The sequence below is a fragment of the Strongylocentrotus purpuratus genome, unplaced genomic scaffold, assembly GCF_000002235.5.
Source record: "Strongylocentrotus purpuratus isolate Spur 01 unplaced genomic scaffold, Spur_5.0 spur5_scaffold_4, whole genome shotgun sequence".
Classification (NCBI taxonomy): Eukaryota; Metazoa; Echinodermata; class Echinoidea; order Camarodonta; family Strongylocentrotidae; genus Strongylocentrotus; species Strongylocentrotus purpuratus.
This window is the reverse complement of record NW_022145610.1, coordinates 35,523,615-35,541,464: the sequence shown is the minus strand read 5'-3', so window position 1 is coordinate 35,541,464 and position 17,850 is coordinate 35,523,615. Positions and strand designations below refer to the sequence as shown.

General features: G+C 36.0%; 1 protein-coding gene across 1 annotated transcript in view; it reads left to right on the top strand.

Annotated features, from left to right (window-relative positions):
* The window catches only part of LOC105445661 (collagen alpha-1(I) chain), a 65,462-nt gene that overhangs the window by 11,851 nt on the left and 35,761 nt on the right, over positions 1 to 17,850 (top strand). Inside the window, exons 2-18 of the mRNA XM_011681462.2 lie at positions 2,127 to 2,218; positions 4,226 to 4,845; positions 6,018 to 6,071; positions 7,447 to 7,500; positions 8,119 to 8,172; positions 8,726 to 8,779; positions 9,812 to 9,865; positions 10,617 to 10,670; positions 12,142 to 12,186; positions 13,201 to 13,254; positions 13,770 to 13,814; positions 14,447 to 14,500; positions 15,343 to 15,387; positions 15,713 to 15,766; positions 16,290 to 16,334; positions 16,611 to 16,664; positions 17,207 to 17,251. Coding sequence (XP_011679764.2) covers positions 2,127 to 2,218; positions 4,226 to 4,845; positions 6,018 to 6,071; positions 7,447 to 7,500; positions 8,119 to 8,172; positions 8,726 to 8,779; positions 9,812 to 9,865; positions 10,617 to 10,670; positions 12,142 to 12,186; positions 13,201 to 13,254; positions 13,770 to 13,814; positions 14,447 to 14,500; positions 15,343 to 15,387; positions 15,713 to 15,766; positions 16,290 to 16,334; positions 16,611 to 16,664; positions 17,207 to 17,251 — 1,477 coding nt within the window. The remainder of the gene's footprint in view (positions 1 to 2,126; positions 2,219 to 4,225; positions 4,846 to 6,017; positions 6,072 to 7,446; positions 7,501 to 8,118; positions 8,173 to 8,725; positions 8,780 to 9,811; positions 9,866 to 10,616; positions 10,671 to 12,141; positions 12,187 to 13,200; positions 13,255 to 13,769; positions 13,815 to 14,446; positions 14,501 to 15,342; positions 15,388 to 15,712; positions 15,767 to 16,289; positions 16,335 to 16,610; positions 16,665 to 17,206; positions 17,252 to 17,850) is intronic.

Sequence of the window (17,850 nt, the reverse complement as noted above, 5' to 3'; positions counted from 1 at the left end):
ACAGATGAATAGAAATAAAACACGGTATAAGGATCAAGTACAACTTTAAACTAGTAATCTTCATTTTTTTTTTAAATAGTTTAAATTATTCCTATCGAAAAAATAAACCCTCCCTATCAAAGATGAGTACGGGAGTGTAGTAAAAATACATCGAGTGTTGAAGAGTTTTTGGTCTCTTGGGGTACCGCAGACCACATGGAAATCACCTTTGTAAACATGAACTTTGGGATTTGTCCAAACATACCGCGACCCCCTCTATCACCACTTACTACACTCTGGGGAAATTGCTCCAAAATATTGGAAGTAATGGGAAGTAAACAGCCGAGGGGGAAAGCCTGGTGGTGTTGAGGTCGCTGAAAACGAAGAAAGTTCAAAATCAATTTCTCATTTTCCTCAGATATCATGCTGAATATGCCCCGAGGTATGTCTGGCATGAGAACAGAAGTACGTCCATTGTAATTAGGATTCATCAAAGATATACTCAGTTGTTTTCATACGCTGCGCGCAATTGGAAACATTTTCAACCAGTTGGATACAAAACGATTTGTTATTTGTTGCTATTCAGACATCCCAAACACCACTTTGAAAAATTGTAGATTTTATTTCTACCATTTACCAATACAATACTGGAAAAAGCCGTCGAAGTTTGCTCACACCGATTTTTTTTTTTTTTTTGGGGGGGGGGGGGGGGGGGGGAGTAGGGCGCATGCGCACTATTCAAAAATCGGTATCTTACCGCAGTTTGCTATTACACTGCACACAAATCTGTGAAATTTCGGCAGGCGTTTAAAAAAAAAAACACTCTCCAGAGATGGATTTTCTGATTTCGATTTTTCAAGCCGGCAAACCCTCGGAATGCCAGAAAAATGTGTGATTTGTGGTTGCAGTGTAAAATGTAGCCATCATAATATTAAAAAATGTCAATACTCTCAAGATCGGGTAATCTCGGACTTAAAGGCCTACTGCACTACTTGTAGCTGCTTGCGCCCTCTATACAACAAACAATGCCTAATCGGTGACCATTGGTCCCCCATGATCCTCTTTTTCTTATGTTAACTGAGAGCTGAGTTGATGAGATAACCACCTGTCCAGTGACCTTGTAGGGCTGTCTAATCCCTCCTGTGATCTATGGTAGATAAGCTTTGATATACATCGAGTTAATGCTAAAAAGTACCTCTTGCGGATTACATTTTGATCTGAAACTGATACTTGTGAGCTGTAGTAAGTTTGTGCTTCATCAATAGTTTATTAATGAGCAGATGATATTGAATGGGAAGAGTTAAGAAGTACTCTATCGTGCTATTGAATGCAGCTGTATGCACTCCCAAAATTGGTTTAGAATTCGGCACATGGTCCAATTACGTGGAATTCGTACTGTGAATTTGTGCAAAAGAAGATTTATGTGTCTCGAATTCGAGTTTCGGAACTATCTTTGTTACGGAGCTCAGGTATCATAAATATATCAATTTATTCGTGGTTAAAGGACAGCTTTCAGCATTGGCAAATCATGAAATACCAAAGGAAAGAAATATTGGCCCCTGTTCGTACCTGTATACAGATATGTGTTAAGTAATTCACTTCGAATATATTGTTTAGGGATTCGAAATATATAATAACGAAAAATCGAAAAATATAATAACATGGACAAATCAGAAGTTAATTTATTCAGTATTCTCTCAGTACTGCATTCAAGGATTCCTTTTAAAAAGGATTATTTAAAAATTATTTATAATTACTTGTATTATACTTAATTATATTCATCACTTTAAATCATTGGGGTTTATCAGGGCTTACCTTAATGTAGGCCTGTGACTTAATTCATCAACATTAAGTTGTCCGGTTGGAAAAAAAACACAAAAACAATCAAACAAACAAAACATCCATGTGACAGGTGACGAACAGATCATTAAAACATGAGAACATTTGTCCCTTTTCCTTTTTGTTGACTTTACAATGACTGTAAAAACGTTTGTGTTTTTTTCATTAGTAAAGTATATGAACATATTATTATGCCTTTTACAGCCTGTGGTAAACTCTTTATGTGTATCCTGGTTTTTAATTTCATTTTAATGATGGTGACCTTTCAGCTAATGATATTTTTATTATTTCTTTTTCCACTTTCACAGGTTTCCGTGGTTGACGTGTGGCTTATTTTTCTTACTTGTACTTATAAGAAAAGTTCATCTTTCAGCAATATACCCCAATAATACTACAGAATGTAAGTATAATTTATTTTTGTTACCATTTGAAATGTAATGAATATTTGGGATATACTTTAAATAATTAATAGTATATTAAAGTTATCTCATTTCCCACTTCTGGTGAGTTATGTCTAGGTTAAGGCACTATTTCAGTTGCGGTGTAAATCGTAGATTTTGTGCTGAGAAGCATATGACATCTCTATGAAGTAATTTGCCTGTAAAGAAGGGACATTTACTACCTGATAAATACAATTGACAAGAAGGCCACTTTGGCATTTCCTGTTCATACATTTCGACTCTTGTTAATGCAATCTGATTTCAGAAACGTCATACTCGATAAACAGGAAACTGACCTATGGACCAAAAACTTGTCTTCTAATTGTTTATGTGTATGTGTAAAAGTACATTACATAATTAGGAAGCAAGTTGCCTGTAAAGAAAGAAATTTAGGTCATTTTAGCTTGAAACACTTTTCAGTCGATTGTTTACTACATGATAGAAACAGTAGTCAACAGGACCATTTTGGCATCTCGTATTAATACATTACTTTCCTAAAATGAAATCTGTTTTCAGAAACCTCACACTCGGCGGAGAGTAAAATTGACCTTACGACCAAACAGTTCAAAATTAAATTCAACCAGCCCGACGAGTGTGTTAACTGACATGTACATCCGAAAGTTACCTCTCTTTTTGTTTTACCCGCGTTCACAATCATGAACTCAAAGCTTTAAAGGTTATTGAACCAGCTGTATTTTTCCTCATCAGTTTTGGATATTGCACTGTAATTAGTTGATCCAATTAAGGAGGCTCCCCTTAATTTATTGGTTGATATATTATGTTTGCCAAACGCTCAATAGCCCAGTAAATCTAAACGATTGAAGGTAGATGTTATTGTTTTAATTATCGATGTCTTCAATTTACCATTGCTATTTCCATAAGAGTTTCTAGAACTTAGAAGCTCTTAATAATTGCTCATGTTAAGAACGTGTCAAACACACGGGACTCTTGTGGTTGTTCGTGGCCCATCTCTTTCACGAAGATTCAAACATATTCAATTTCAGACACACAAACAATCAAAACTTAGTAATTTCAAAGGTTATTGTAGTGATGGTGATATATAAGATTAAATTGGGAGTACATGTATTTATAATACACAGGGTGATATTTTATGGAAGGTCATGATTTTTTTTAGAAAGTTTATGTTCTGTGTTGCGATCTTGTTTACAGCTGCACTCATAACTTTATCCACACATGAAATACTTTATACGAATTTGTGAACACATAGAGAACCCTTTGACCATTTCTCACACAATATTTAAAGAGCTAATCAACAAATTTTTCATCAAAACTAAAAGAGGAAATCAACCCGCAAATTAGATAGATGAAACCTTTCCAACAAGTCTGTGTTTCTGTTGAGAGTCTTCCTTTAAACTAATGAGTCGTAGGCTAGTCAATCAGCAGAGCCGCGAGGGGTGAAACAAATTGCCAATCACGCCCCAGTAAATCCACTCGCCTAGGGGAATCTCTTTTCCCCCCATAATCATACCCGCTAGATTGATTTTCATCGCGGAAATCAAAACTTTCCGTACACAGCAGCGATGGATGGGAATGATGCATTCGGTCGATCCAGACAAAAACTACTTTATATCACAGTTCTGAGTCATAGAAAGTGAAATTAGGTTTAGCATCGTCTGAAAGCAGTCTGGATTCTGATTTGGTCGCAAATACGTTGCAGGAGTCACAAGTAATATTTGCGATTTGATGAATAAATTTAAGTTTCTGTTCCTATCGTAAAAATAGATTCGAAATATGTTTGTCTTATTCCCTACCTCCCTCTTAAAGTAGTTTTATGAATCTATATTACCCTAAACTCTCTTGACGCCAAGGATACATTCTGTCATTATAAAATCTGGACTTGTATTTTGATGTGAGAGACAGAACAAATCCTATTCTCTATTTAAGGTTACGACTTCTTTTTGAGTGAACCCGTGTCATAATTATCCAATTTGAAATCTATTTTCCAGATGAAGCAGCAACAAAATCCCACAAATATGAAACGTTCACGGCGGCTCCTTTCACGGCGGCTCCTGACGTCACAGAAAGTTCATCATCATCCACGAGAAGGAAAGATGTTACCACCAGCTCCCCTTCACCGTCCACGCAGTTGCCAACATCAAATACACCCTACGCTAATGCAACAGAAACGTATTGGGAGGAGTTACCCACAATTGAGGTGGAATTCACCACGGAACTCACTTTTACAGAAACAGTAACAGAAATTGTAGTGGAGGGAGAAGAAAGTTATGATATACGAACTCATGCGCCGGCTTCGGGCGGCTTAAAACAGTATACAGCTAACAGTAATGTATCACTTTCTCAGGGTGTAGATAAAGGCAGGACTTTACAAAATGGTAGTGGGTTGTTCTTGTCGGAGGATGTCCTTAGCACGGACGCCACTCCAACACTCGCAACACGTCGGCCGTCCCTTCCGAAGGATAGCCCCGAGACGTTAATCGCACTCACTGAGGCGGCGTGGGGGCGGTTAGGGTTCACCAGGGAGGCCATGGATTCACCTCTAGGCGAGTTCTTCAAATACTATAGTGTATTCCCGTACGCGGATGAGAAAGGATTCACAAGAACGTGGGTAAGTCAGGTGTATCAGTCGGTAAATGACTGACACCGATGTTGGGAAAAACATGATTCATCACATGTCCGCTACCAACCAATCATTCTATTTGGATCTACATCATCATATTATAAACATTCTTTAAGATTGAGAGATACTTTGATCTTCGCTGTACCATTAAGTAACTCTGAGTTAATGGTGGAGGTTGAAGTCATCTTGAAAGGTTCTTTTCATTATGTATATTATAGTGATATTGTTAGAAAGTGTTCTTAAGTCATAAAATCATCAGTTCATAGCGCACTTCTCTCTGAGAGGACACAAGTCCTAGGAACTTTCAAATCTCATCCCATTTCAGTCATTTCGATATGATTTATGACACATTATCGTAATATCAATCATCACATACATAGATAAAGAGGTAGACCACTCTTGCCTATCATAAACTAGTCATTGAACTTCCCGCCAAGTTTTAGGCTATGACATTTGTGGCTCCCTTAGTACTACTTTGCGTTGATACCCATGCGTGTCCCAACTGTAGGTGAGCACCAACAAAGCTTGGTTACGTGATAATGGAACTGGGGAGCTATTACAATATTGTTAATGTGTCTCAAGTTGATTGACATTGTAAAAGGCTTATGGTACGATTCCAAGGTGGTTAAATTGTTCGTCTGGAGCAGATGAATATGAGGAACGAATCATCAGGCGAAATCATTTTTCCCATTGCGAGCACCAGTAATTTAAAAAGATGGGGAGGAAGGCGGGCGAGCAAATTGTTTGGGGATGGGCAAAGTAATGTAGGCAACCTCTCAAGACTTTTTTTTCAGGAGATAGATAGGTGGGTGCTGTAACAGTATATAACTCGTGTTGAGCCTAATCGCTTCTCCTATCATCACTATTCGATGAATATTTTAATGTCTAATATAAATTGGCAGTTGTTTTTTGTAGTACAATATAAGGAAAAGAACTTGAAAGATGTTTAAGGTTTAAAGGTTTTAAGGTTTCCAAAATGTGTTGTAAAGGTAATACAAAGGGACACTACTAATAAACTGAATTCCTTAAGCGGTACCCATGTTAATTAGCTTACTAGTACACGCCTTTATTCATGAACTTCTGCTCACTTACTATTTATTTCAATGGCACTCCATTGTAATGACACATGTAATGACACTAACTATTTCAATTGTTTTCAGAATATTCGAGGAGACCAAGGTCCAAGAGGGCATCCTGGGAGAAGAGGGCCAATGGTAAGCTCTCATTTTCATACCCCAGTCACGCCCCCAGACTGACTCCAAACCCGCCGATGAACGACATGATCTTGGCCATGTGATGTAATGTAGATTGTGGTCAAGCTAGTGAAGCTCTGGGCCCTTCTTACAGATAGTTGCGATTAATCGCAACTTATTTACGATTTATATCAATCGCAACTATGTACTTAAGAGATAGGAGACTGTTATCTTACGATAGACGTACGATTTTGCAATTGATTCGGATCAATCGCAACTCTTCATAGAGATGGGGCCCCAGGCGTCGATCCTTCGGTGAAACTGGGTGTTACTTATTATTTAAGATTACGCACACATTATATGACAAATGGTCTGACGTATTTAACATAGAAGTTGTTTTTTGTCTCTTTTCTTTTTCTTTTATTCTTGGCAATTCAATCCAAAGCTGAAACGACTACTTCCGAACTCTGTTCTATCAATATCATCGGATCCTGGAAAACTGTTAAATTCGAACTATGCGACATCTTTAATGGCTCAAATACAATAGATCAAACATAATTCACCTAATAAGAAGCTGTTTAAAGAATGTTCTTCACGAACTAAGATCTTGTACACAGATATCTCGGACGAAATCAAATTAAATGCGCCTTCATACCAACCTAATTAGGTCATATTTTTAAAAGCTATTTGTTGATATGAAGCATACTTGGAATCCTGCCTAAAACTTCATAGACGTTTTAGCAACGAAATCTTTCAAGGCCCCATGCTGCCTTTCTAGTGTTTCTATTTTTGAATGTTTTATTTTTGGAAGACGAAATGAACTGGGTCATCATCGTGATACATGAATGCGAGATATTAAAGGTACTATGTCCTACTTGCAGGCCAAATATATGAAAAGGTTAAATTCCAACGGCATTTGAAAGATAATACTAATTTAGAACTTCCCTCAAAACGAAAGGGCTTGAAACTGTAGACAATTGCTCATGTACCGTTTACAGCGCATTTTATGTATGTAATTACCAAACAAACAAAAAGAAGTCAGTCTGTCACTCAATAGAGTGTGACGGTGAAATCTAAAAAGGAAACGGGCTTCCTTGCATAATTTGAATATTTGGACACTGCTAACATAAATTTCACAGATGGGATATACGTGACACGTTCATAATTCCTGCGAAGTTCTACAGAATTTGATGTTGGCTGCATATGGGACATAGTACCTTTAAGTTTTGTCACGATAAGACCCATTATAGAGAACAAGTGAATGGGACTTGTCTCCGGCTACTCATCAATGCATGGAACTTGACGTGTCCATCCCATTCTACCACAGTCTAATCAAACATTTCCTCGCAGATATCTTATCACCTCCCATCTTTCTTCTCTCATTGCTTCACCACAGGGAAGCATGGGGTATTATGGCAACAGGGGACCTCCGGGTGAAAAGGGGAGACAGGTAAGAAGCCTAAGTTTCCGTCCTCAATTAAAGCTTTAAAATCATTTGCATTATGGGCCATTCCCAAACACGTTGTAGTGACACACTACACAACCTTGAAACAGGTAGGTAGTGAAAGTTTTAAGCTCATTAAATAATTTGTGAAGAGGAAGTCCAACTTATTGGAACTTATAGATCTTGGGGGATGAGTCGGAAGGTAAGTGCATATTCCCTCTTCTTAGAAGATGTTTCTAGACTCGTTTATAATCTTAGTATTTTGTTTGTAAAAAGATGTGACACAGGATGGGACATTGCTCTCTTACAGAATTTTCATTTCAACGAATCACACCATATTTATCTCTTTTTTAAAGCAATAGATTAGTGTTACCTGACGTTTGTAATTTTAGATTATATCATGGTATTTTGAAAGGATTTTGGTATTCAAATTCTAGACAAAATGTATTGTATTGCTATTATTTGCGCGCTTGTAATTCTAATTCATATGGTATTTCAAATTGAGTTTCATATTAAAACAAAAAAAATGTCGCACTGTATGATATTACGTTTGATCAATCTTCGATGTTGAATGTTTTCTATAAATTGCATATACCAATAGTCTCATTTACGCTCTCTTTCCAGGGTTCACCGGGCCCAGACGGTGAAACAGGAAGGAGGGGGTATAGGGGTGAAACGGTAAGTTCCTTTTATGGAAATTATTTATGAATTGAACGATGAATAATAAGATACCCAGTTATAGATTGGTAGACTGAATAATCTGTAATCAAACTTACATGGGTAAATCGCTTATGTTGTCAAGTGTTTTGTCATTGAACTTTCTGGGATTTAATAGTATATACCAGCTGATCAACTAAGAATATATATATATATATTTGTTAATGTTTCATTTTGAATTGCCTTTCAAATTTTAATTATAGATATGAATGGGTCCGAAAAATATGACTTCACGACGACCTTTCATGTTCTAATTTCAGAGCGCCTCAATTTATTGTGTGGTTGACGATTTTAATGTTCATGTAATTGACCAAAACACGTCTTGAATTTGTTGAAGAAAGATTAAAAAGTATACTCCAATAATTGCTTCATATAATTAAATACTGTTAATAAGCCATGTTTCCCGCCCCTTTCTCTATGTGTAATATTTTATTTTCTGACTTTGAATAAGATGGTAAGCATGGTATGTAGATATGAACCGGCTTCATGTAATTTTCTTTCTCACAATTTGCAGGGCCCGCTTGGTTATCACGGTAACCACGGTCAACCAGGGTTTCCAGGCATTAAGGTAAATAAATATAACAGTGTCACGTGGCTTCCCCACATATTGAAAATCCATTTTTGTTTACTCCATATTTTGCATCGCATAAATAGATTATTAACAATGCAACATTATTTGAATAGTGTTGGAAACATACTTAATCTACTTATTCAATGTCAAGTCATAAAAGTTATTATTTAGACTTCGATTGACGATGAAATTCAGAATATAGCCCTTAGGACAAATAGGAATAAACGCCAATATTAAGGAGATGCTTTTCTGATGCCGCCTTCGGCTTATGTTCATCTATTCAGAACCTCCAATTTCCTAAACAGTGACTTGTTGAAACGCTTACTATGTTCCCTTAAGAGTGTCAAAAACTTGATTTAATTTGTAAACCCTATCTTGTACACTTATCAAGGAAATTCGCCATGATTGGCACTCGGCTAGAACACGAGGACCTTTATCGTATCCATATGTGAAGTTTGTTTATCTGTCTCTGTCCAAAGGAAATCTTATTGAAGTAGATTTCCACATAGTGGCAGGTTCATCCTATGCTATTGATTGTGATTCACTAATTGTAAAAAACAGCAGCTGCTGTCGAGTCCATCCTCCTAAATAGTAAACATCCTCGTCTCTAATTTAACCGGATTCATGATCAAGTTGATGTGTCACATCATTCGAGGACCAAAGTGTTTCAAAGATCCATTCTTATAAACCAACTAGACATGCATCACCTCCCAACAAGATAGGAGAGAAGGGGGACAGGGGATAGAGAGGCACAGGGATAAAGAGAGAGAGAAAAAGTGAAGAAACAAGTTAACATGTTATTCTTGGCTCACGAGTCCGCCCCTTTATACAACGATAACAAGTCAAAACCGGAGTCCACACCATTTACTAACGGACTTTTAGCCATTAGGGGTAATAAAGTTATTTTGTTCAGTCTATTATCGATTTGATGTTTGTCTCGTCAGTTTGATTTGGGTTATTATTACTTAGAAAAGTTCAGTATTTCTTTTCCTATGATGTTTGGTTAACAATGATGATTTTTTTTTCCAGGGTGAAAGGGGACATCCAGGGATTCATGGCTACAGCCCGAAGGAAGGACCCAAAGTGAGTTTTGACTTTTGTCTTCACTAAAAACGGGGTCATATCTTTAAGTCAATAAAATATACTTATACTTCATCTTTTGCAAATTGAACCAATTTAGAGGTTCATTTGCTTGTCCAATACTATATACAAACAGGAACAGCAAGGAGATTCTAGTCAGAGTGTAAAAAGCATTCTCATCCACAAACCTGAAACAAGTCAGGGAATGAAGCTGAAGGGGCTCTGAGGCACAAAATTATAATGGATGATGCATTGATAAAAATAATACCGGAGATCAGTAACAGCAACAAGCCATTAAAAGTACATCACGTTTTATATTTGTATTATAATATGATGACGTTGATCCTAATCAAATGATTGGTTGAAAGCGTACACGTGACCATTTATTTTGCCTAACGCGCAATTTGGATAATAGCCGGTCATTATCCAATTCTAATGGCCGGTCATTAGTAAAATCATGTTATGAAACATCATTTTGTAAAACAAATAAAACATAATCTAATGAAACAAATAACACACAGCATTTTGTTCGAGCATTAGTAAAATTACCCACACTCGGTACCTTCAAAACATTCCAAACGCCCTCACCTACCGTCGCGGGCGTGTTAGACTGTTCCAAAGGTACCTTGTGTGGGTAATTCTTACTAATGCCCTCACTGCTGTGTATTATTTGTTTACTATATCACCGTCGGTCAGACTTTTTGATCCACCCCCATTTTATTTACTTTATTTGATTTTCCTGTTTTCTTCCTAGGGTCATGCAGGTATCCCAGGCCCACAAGGTCTTCTTGGACCACCAGGGGAAAAGGTAAGTTCACATGAACCACATTCCACCTTAACCCTTACTGTACTGGGCTATTTCGAGCACTCTCTGACTGGGGGGGGGGGGGGGCCTGGGAGGCCCCCCCCCCCTATGATCTCGGTCGTCGAATGTCCGATGAACGCGAAAATGTGCATGTTTGTAGATATTTACGTAAGGAACAAGATGGTATTATTAGTTTTTTCCTAATATGCAAATTTTTGTCGTTATAGCCTTATTAATTATGCAAAATGCTAATTTTATGCATTTTACAGAAAACTCTACATATTTGTCCGTAGACTTGTGAAGAATCTTGAAAATGTATTGAATAAATGTTTCCTTCATCTCAAATTCATGAGGTTTCATTATTTTTATGATATTTGAAAATGCATAGGTTTATTTGCATAAATTATGAATACGCAAATTACGCATTCATGAATATCTAATCTAGAAATATACAGGGAACTAGAATCATTACAAAAATTGTCAGACTCCACTTTTGTAATGTTGAAACTCATTATTCATATGAAACTTCTTTTCTAACAAAAAATAGTTATTTGATGTAATTAATAATGATAATTTATGCAAATTTGATGCGATTTTCAACTATTTATTTTCTTATGTATTTCATTGTTTTTATTTCTTATTATATCTATTGTTTTATTTCTAATGTATTCTTTTGTTCTGAAATACATCAAGTTACTTTGAGAAACATATAAAAGCAATTTGATATCAATTCATATCTTCACATTTCTGCTTGTACATGAATATATGCAATTATAGCACTTTTTTGATGACATGCGTATACTAATTATTATGGAACACCTTACAGGTATATCCGATTTTGACGAAAATGGTATCAAAATGTGCGTAAGACTTGAGGGAAAAAAGTCATGAAACGACAATTCAAAATTCCGAGCGGTTGCGGCGCGATCTCCGAAAACGTCGAGAGCGGGGGGGGGGGGGGCCTCCCAGGCCCCCCCCCCCTCCCCCCAGTACAGTAAGGGTTAAAGAGTATAGATATATCGAAAATCGTCCACCCACATAACAATAAAAAGTAGCATGTCCCCTGAGTTGTTTGTACAAACACGGAAACTTAGCGACGGTAGCGAGTTCTATAACTTATCATTGATTATGTATGACTCCTCTATTAACATCTCTTCTTTTTGCATGGACTCTTCCATTTTAGGAATTTGTTTCGTAATCCTGTGTTATTTTAATCTATTGATGTTTTATACACTAATTCCCTTTACTGTCTTGCCTTAATTACATTGGTTCCCTTCCTTCGTGTATTAGAGTACGTTTTGTATGCTGTCTCTAATGCTGTTTTATTATTTTTTTATTTTTTATATTGATACAAATTATAGCTCTATTCATTTATATTGAAATCGCGCTATGCAGTTTAACAATAATATGATCATGTTGTCTATATACATTAGTATATTCTGTTGAAATACAATGTATCACGTCTGTCATACAGGGTGACATCGGACCGGCAGGAGGTCGAGGAGAAAAGGGCACTCTGGTAAGTACCCACATATTAAAGGCATCATTTAACAATGTTAAATCTGAGATGCACGGCCCTACGTGTTATCAGTGTCTGTGATATGGTGTTATATTGAAGCCCTAACAAATCGAGAAGTGCCTCAAAAAAGTAAAAATCATTGGGTGACGGGTTTTATCATACTCGTTTTCCCCAATAGACTGTAGTTTTTTAAAAACCGTTGGGAAAACGCAAAATTTGGTTTCGATTTGCAATCATAAATATCTTGATGATCAGACAGGCGATCGGCTTGTTAAAGTCATTAGGTTCCTGACTTATCATTGCAGCATGAGCTAACTCCAGGATTTTATTTTAGAATCTGAGACAAAGTTACCGGATCCCTTTAAATATAGGCCTTAGATTGGTAGGGTAGCTTGGTTTGATAGCTGGGTTCGATTGTAATCGCAGAAAGGGTGCGAATTTTTTTTCTTTTTCAATCAATCGTGTTCTCCGTCTTTTATTTGTGTTTGTTATCCTTCTAGACACTTCTTTTCATGAAAAAATTATCTGTTCTCCTTGTATTCTTGAAATATGACTGTTATCAAAAAGCCATTATGAATGTTTTAAATATTCACGGTTGGCCGCAAATAATCTTTTCATGAATCTTTTTGGTCCTCTTTACCAACAAAAAATCCTAGATGTGTAAATAAATCTATCGCAACTACTTCCGAAAATTCAAACTAAGGTAATTTGAATGGCCTTATGCGCCACCTATAGAATCCAGCGAACATAACAATGACGAATGACGTAATCCGACATGAATTCTTTGGAATATAAAGTAGGGTGTTGAAATAGCCCTTGGGTTGATTTTTGTCGAAAATATTTGCGATTGTGTTGATAATGATATGCTCGTGATATTAATTTTTAAAAACTCTATTATTCGTGATGATATGTAATCAAAAGAATCAAATATCTGAGTTATTATATTTCTAAAAATGACTGGTAATTTAGTATAATTGTTGTGATGATGATTAATTTCACAATTACGATTCGAAGGGATTGCGCGGTGAACAAGGACATCCGGGACCTCAAGGTGTAGAAGGACCACAGGTAAGAAACTTGTCCCTATTTATTTCATTTAATCACAGTAATAAAAAATTCTGTTATAAACTAAAATCTGCTTTTAACCATGGCCGCTAAATACATTTCAATACATGAAATCTGAAGAGGAAAAAAGATATACTATAAAGATACAGATAATAGATAATGTATCTGGCAATATATTCCATTTCAAGTGTCATTGATTATTTAATCTTTTCAACAGGCTTCAAGGCTTTTACATTGTCCTGATTATAACAAATGTCCTGACTTTAATTTCCGAACTTGAATACATTTCGGAAATCGCATCTTGCTGTGCCTTACTTGACGTATACAATTATCTTTGAATTTTCATAGGTCTTCAAGATAATTAAAGTAAACGTATCAGCATGATCAGTGAATGACAGTGAGAATTCTTAGTCAAAAGTATCGGCAAGGTGTCGTCTTAAAAAGCTAACTTGTAGTACTTCATCCTTCAATTTGAGTGATCTTCTTTTTTTATTTTCTTTTTAAATTCTTTTGTTCAGGGTATTCATGGAGTCGGGGGATCAACGGGGCCTAAAGGATCATCGGTAAGTCTACCAGTTATATACATATTGAAGCTGTCTGGGACTCTGGGTCCGAGCCCCCACCCCTGGCCAAAAAAAAGTTTTAAAAAAAGATGGTTACGACAGTTGATACCTTTAAAAAAAGTAAACAGGCTCCCACCCCTGGAAAAAAAAAGTATTAAAAAAAAATGGTAATTTACCTTTAAATCATTTTTTTTAAAGGGGGGGGGGGGGGTGAATTTTAGAAAATAGTGCTTTTTAACGCTCACTACCCCCCCCCCCCCCCCCCCCCCCCTCGCTTATGCGCCGCTAAATATTTTCTCACGAATTGGGTCCCTCCGTCGCCGCCGGCTGGATCGCCCCTGCTGCTCATAACATGCACTTTAGATGATATGATATAGGCCTACCCGTATCGCTTTTCTTAATGCATAATAATCAAGAACAGTGCTGGAATCGTATTCCAGAGAGGCATCAGGAACAAGTTATAAGACTCGATTATGGTCATTTTTTCCGTCCAGATTGATGGTCAAATTATTTTCTTTATTCAATTCATATTTGTCTATTTTCCCCTTATTTTGTTATCCCATTGTTCCTTTTCCATATTCTTTCTCAGTTTCTTTTAAAATCCTTTCTTCTTTTCTTTTTCTTTTTTGCAGGGAGATAAAGGCGCCCCAGGACCAGTTGGGCCACCTGGTGAAATCGGCAACGATGTAAGGATCACACGACATTATGTGACAAACTGAAATTCCAATAAAATGGCAATGCGAACCTTTAATATGTTAACAAGTATAAAAGCAGAAAATATTAGAAACAAAAAAGCGAAAGTTGGAAGTAAATCGGACAAATAATAAGAAAGTTATGGACTTTTAAAAGTATTAATCACTGTTTATTAAGGAACTTTAAATTGGCTGAATGGGATTTTTTTATATATTCAAGCACACACAATTTATGACACAGGAAGGTCTTTTCTTTCAAGAGGAACCACAATAATGAACTTACATAATATATTTAAGTTGTACCACGGGGAGAGGAATTAAATATATTTGTGTACACGGCAAGGCATCCGTGAGAGTTACATGAAATACGTAACTACGTCAAAATCCACTGAACAAAAAGATGTAGTATTTTCATATTTCAAATATTCATAGCTCTCTCATTATTGGTCTGATTTATTTCGAAGCTTTCGCAATTCTGTTCCTCTAATTCTTCTGCTTGCATACAAGTGAACTCATTGCAAAAGCTTGGGTTGCCTTTTAAAAGCAAAAATCAAAATACACATACACACTAAAGAATTTAACGACTCTGAAACAGCTATCTATGTATTGATTAAGTCATTGACGGATGAAATATGGAAACTTCTTGCCTAATAGTCAATAGAAAAAGTTAGAGTAATAAATGTATTATTGAATATTTACCAACCTCTCAAACTGCAATATCAATTTCCTTTTCTTTCCTTGATTTTATTCCTCACGTTCTCTACTTCTTTTTCTTGCATTCAATTATAAAAAAAGAGCATCAACTACATATTTCTCGTCTTTGATATTTCTTACAGGGATCGATGGGACCATCCGGTTTGCCTGGACAACGAGGTTTTCAGGTATGTCTTCATATCAAATTAAACATGGGACAAACAAATCAATATGAATTCGTTTTAGATGAATTGTATGCAATGTTTTAGTCTCCTTTCACATTCCTGCTTACTCCCTGCCTGGAAAATAAACTTCCTCTTATCTACAGTTTTACTTTGTTACGTTCAATGTATCATATACGGCCTAATCTCCCTCGTGAGTACTTGGTAATTTCATAACTTTTTAACAATATTGGCGAACGTGTTTCCCAGAGTTATAATGGTGGCATCGATATCTCAAGACGTGATTTATATGACATGAACGTCTTATTTAAATTCTTCATTTACGTTTTAGGGTTTTCCTGGAATTCGAGGTTCACCGGGCAAACCGGGACTGGACGGACAGCCGGTAACTATGCATTTCAAGCAATTTAATAAACTGTTATTATTTGTGGGTATGGTATATAGCGGTACTGTTTTTTAAACTTATATTCTTTTGCAATTTTATAGGAAATATGATGTTCTTCTTAAAATTGTTCAGTAGGAATGACGATCTTCTAATATAATAAATATAATAAATGGCGTAATTTTGTTTGCACTTTATTTTTTTTCTGCACGATCTTTGAGGATAAACATTGACCATTTTGTCTTTCTACTGTGTTATTGTTTTCGTGCTATCATGTACAAAGTTGTATATAGCCAATAGCATCACTCAGCAGTTGAGTATTATATTCCAAAATCATCGATTTCTTTTCTTACAATGTCAGGTACAGATTTTTTTTTTTAAATCTTTTACACAATACGATATATCGGGGGGGGGGGGTGGGGGACTGCTCAAATTAAACAAATATCGATTTTAATCAAGATATCTTCTTTTGAATGACATTGCTTATTTACTGTGAACTCTAACTTTGTCTTCAATTATTTGTCAGGGCATGAACGGTTACCCAGGAAATGTTGGACCGCAAGGTGAAGATGTAAGTCAACAATTAAATCATATATTTATATTTTTCATCTTTTCCTTCCATCGTAACTAAGTAATGAATTAAAGCCTTTGATGGACACATTAATTGTCCACACAAAATCGGAAATTGAGGTGAGTAAAAGTATCAAACTATTTTTTTAAATGTCAATTAAACCATCCCAAACTGGTGGAGGTTGTAGTTAGAGAATCATCTGCTACACCTTACCCTAATATGAATTTCTATGGGTAATATCATACTTGTGTGCTTTTCCTCTCTTCTCCAATACAGGGTGCTATAGGTCCTATAGGAGAATCAGGTCCCATTGGAACACACGGACCTAAGGTAATATAAACTATCCTTTACGCTAACTTGGATCCAATCATGATGATAATTTTTATATAAATCATGAGTTCGAAGTATTTGATCATTTCATGTCCCAAGGATTAAGGAGTATTCTGCGCAAAGATTGACGTCAGATTTCACATGATATAGATTTGGTCTTTCCTAAGCTCTTAACAAGTGATAGTGACTTAATATAATATAATATAATAGCGTACATACCGTACAGGAATACAATGATCAGAGTGTAACATCTTAGATGTGGTCAGTTACAAGTAACATATAAGACAAAATAGCTCAGACTTTTTACTTTTTGATCTCCAATATTTACAATTGTTTTCCCCTTAAAATTACAGCTTCAAATTAAAATAAACTTTGTTAAAATGATACAGTTACAATGTAATATATAACAATTATAGTCAGGTAAAAGTATGTGACTATATATAGTATGTATATTGCTACATGTATAATGATACAAACTGGTGTGTAGAAGTGTATCTGAATACAATATCCATGCCTTTTTAATTGTCTTCCAATCTAATCAGGGACAGCCTGGTGACCAAGGACTCCAGGGGTCAAAAGGTGAAAAGGTGACACGTGATTTAATGCATTGTTATACGTCAGTGTTTTTCAAATTATATATTTCAAACATATTTGTAGCAGACATAAATGCTTACTAAGGGTATATTCCTTAATAGTGTTCTGAAGTACTGCATACAGCAAGGATAGAATCTCGTGTATTTTTTAAACATAACATCAATTATTTGAAAGAATGTATAGGTTGGATGAGGAAGTAAAGAAATTCGCACTCCTCGTCACCCTGTTTTCCACGTTTTCGCATGTAGTCCAACAACATTTGGAGGTGATATTAGACATTTCTCTTTTTCACACCATATATTGCTTTTTTGGAAAATTAAACTGTAATGCCAACCTAAACGGCACCCTGTGCGACCTGGGTGGTGTCATTATTAATAATTCATTTACACCTCAAACCAGGGGGAGAACAGCGCCATGTGGAGGTGACAGGCTACATACTAAATTACGGTTTAATGAGAAACATACTTCAAAATGGAAGTCTCGATCGGATGGACATAAAATAGAAAGAACATCTTTGTATTTGCCATATTTTCACGCATTGTAATATATATTGTAGATGGTGAAAGAGGGATAGAGAAAAGTGTTAAAAGAT